General features: G+C 38.5%; 1 protein-coding gene across 2 annotated transcripts in view; it reads right to left on the bottom strand.

Moving 5' to 3' along the window:
* The window catches only part of cep43 (centrosomal protein 43), a gene marked incomplete at its 5' end in the record, with an annotated part of 7,332 nt that overhangs the window by 883 nt on the left and 4,177 nt on the right, over nucleotides 1–2,272 (bottom strand). For both annotated transcript variants that reach the window (XM_035678613.1, XM_035678614.1), the window contains 3 exon segments: nucleotides 355–388; nucleotides 1,274–1,348; nucleotides 1,433–1,560. In XM_035678613.1, the coding sequence (XP_035534506.1) occupies nucleotides 355–388; nucleotides 1,274–1,348; nucleotides 1,433–1,560 (237 nt within the window).

Raw genomic sequence — 2,272 nt, 5'->3', positions numbered from 1 at the left:
ATACCCAGTTATATCTATCAATCCTGATGAAATTATTCAAATAAATAAATTACAAGTCTCACATGAAGCAAACGTCTAGGACTGCCTTTTGTAGATAATGTCTGTTATGATCTGGTGTCATACAAATAAAACTAAATTGAATATTTGGTCGAAATGCTGCAACAGATTAAAACCAGGTGTAGATAGATAGATACATACTGCAGGGGAACAATATTAATGTAAGAAACAACCAAATGTACTTTGTCCATTTGTATGGTTGATTATTGGAGGTTGAAGGAAAAACCCTCAAACAGCTCTTTGAAGGAGTCAGAATTAAACAAAACGTCCTTTTCAACAAAAAATCTTCCGTCTTACCTGTTAAAGTCATCGTCATATTCAACATCGTCATCTGTGAAACAAAGTTTTAATTAGTCAAATTAAAGAATTTGAATTCTTTAACAAGCTTTAATAAGTTATTTCTCCAACAACCCCAAATGAACAGACCAAAAACCAACAGAAGAGAAAATCCAGACACATTATTGAAATGTTTGCAGACGTTCACATTTATCACTAAAAGAAAAAACTTTTATAGTTCGTTGTTAAAATTTTAAATATTTTAATTATTTAAAATGTTTGATGTTCCTTCAAAAGTTGAAACTTCTGGATGCGGATAATAAATATGAAATGTTCAGTTAGACTTTCAGAATAAAGTTGGGTTAGGGTTAGGAAAAGGTTGCAAGTTACTTAAAAGGGAAAGTTTACTTTTGGTTTAGACACCAACAGCGACCTCCACCCCACCACCTCCATATGTGGACTCTTTACGATACGTCACCTGACTTTGACAGTCGCTACAGGGACAGCATCATATTTTTAAGCAGAAGGCGTCAATCAATACATTATGAATACAAGCACCAATACCTATTCTTTGATTTGGTGCTAAAGCTAAACTTATTTTTGATCATTTTTACTGTTTTATGCTGCTGTAAAAAAAGAACATTTTGCTTTTAACCAACTACAAACAATATAAACTGCCTGACTGTCAGGATTTCATCAATACTGACTGTAGTGTAGATGTACTGGCTCATTCAGAACTGCTTCCCCTTCAAAACAGGCCTTTGTAGAACCACTTACCTGATGCTGATGAGATTACTGGACCTACTTACTGTAGGTATCAGTACATCAAATGACACCATAAAGGTACAGATTATTAGCCCGATAGTGGAAGTGAAACACAGAGAACCCAACAGGAACAGATTGTTTCCTGCAGACGGACAGCAGCTCTGACCGTTCCTACCTAAATGCAGAGATCCGGTTTTATCGTTTGGGGCCTTTGAGTCTCTGAAGTCTCGTTCTCTGGAGTTCGACGCACCTGCAGGAAGAAAATCAAAAGTCTTCAGGTCGACGCTGCTGTCCAGAGGACGGGACTGCAGCCTGTAGGTGGTGCTGTACTGACCGTTCCTGCTGTGGCTCTGCTCTGACACACTGCTTCCTCCTCCTCCTCCTCCTCCTCTTCCTCCTGGTCTCTGGGCCTCGGACAGGGACCCTGCTGGACTTTCTCTAGGCCTGGACGTCTCCACCTTCCTGAGACACAAACAGTACACAGTCTGAGGAGGACTCACAGATCTGGATCCTGATCTGGATCCTATAGAAGCCCATTACATTTTTCTGTCACATTGGCAGTAATGGAATTCCATAGGTTCATGATCTGGATCTCCATTAAAGGATATTTAATGACTGAGCCACCGACTTTTGGGCTGAAACGTGAACCCTGCAGGGTCTCTATGTGCTAATATTTAATATAATATCGTCTCTGTTAACAGTGAATTATACGTATGTAGACACATACATCTTATATACAGGACAGCACTCGCTCACAATGGCTGCCATAAACAGTTCAATCACATAGAACTGACTTTATTTTACAGAAGATTTATCTTCTAACCTATTGGTCCATTAAAAAAAGTGTCCGCTGTATTTAAAATGAACAATTATCAACCTACATAACAATATAAATTATCTTTAATAACAGGCTGTATGAGTGCAGCTGGTTGAAATGTCTTAACTGACAGAAAGGAAACATCTGTAAACAGTGCAGATTATCCAACCAAACAGACTAAATACACACTCAGGGTGACGTAATCTGAGTGAGCAGCTACAGTACTATTAAACATTTGCACAACACAGATTATTTCCAGGATTGGAAAACTAGTCTTTGAATTTACAGGTTTCCCAGATTTTCCAGGACGTATGGAAACCCCAAACACAAACTACTGACAGTTTGATCTGAGTTTGG

The sequence above is a fragment of the Morone saxatilis genome, unplaced genomic scaffold, assembly GCF_004916995.1.
Source record: "Morone saxatilis isolate NCDOM2014 unplaced genomic scaffold, NCSU_SB_2.0 Contig7, whole genome shotgun sequence".
Lineage (NCBI taxonomy): Eukaryota > Metazoa > Chordata > Actinopteri > Moronidae > Morone > Morone saxatilis.
This window is presented reverse-complemented; position numbering and strand designations above follow the sequence as displayed.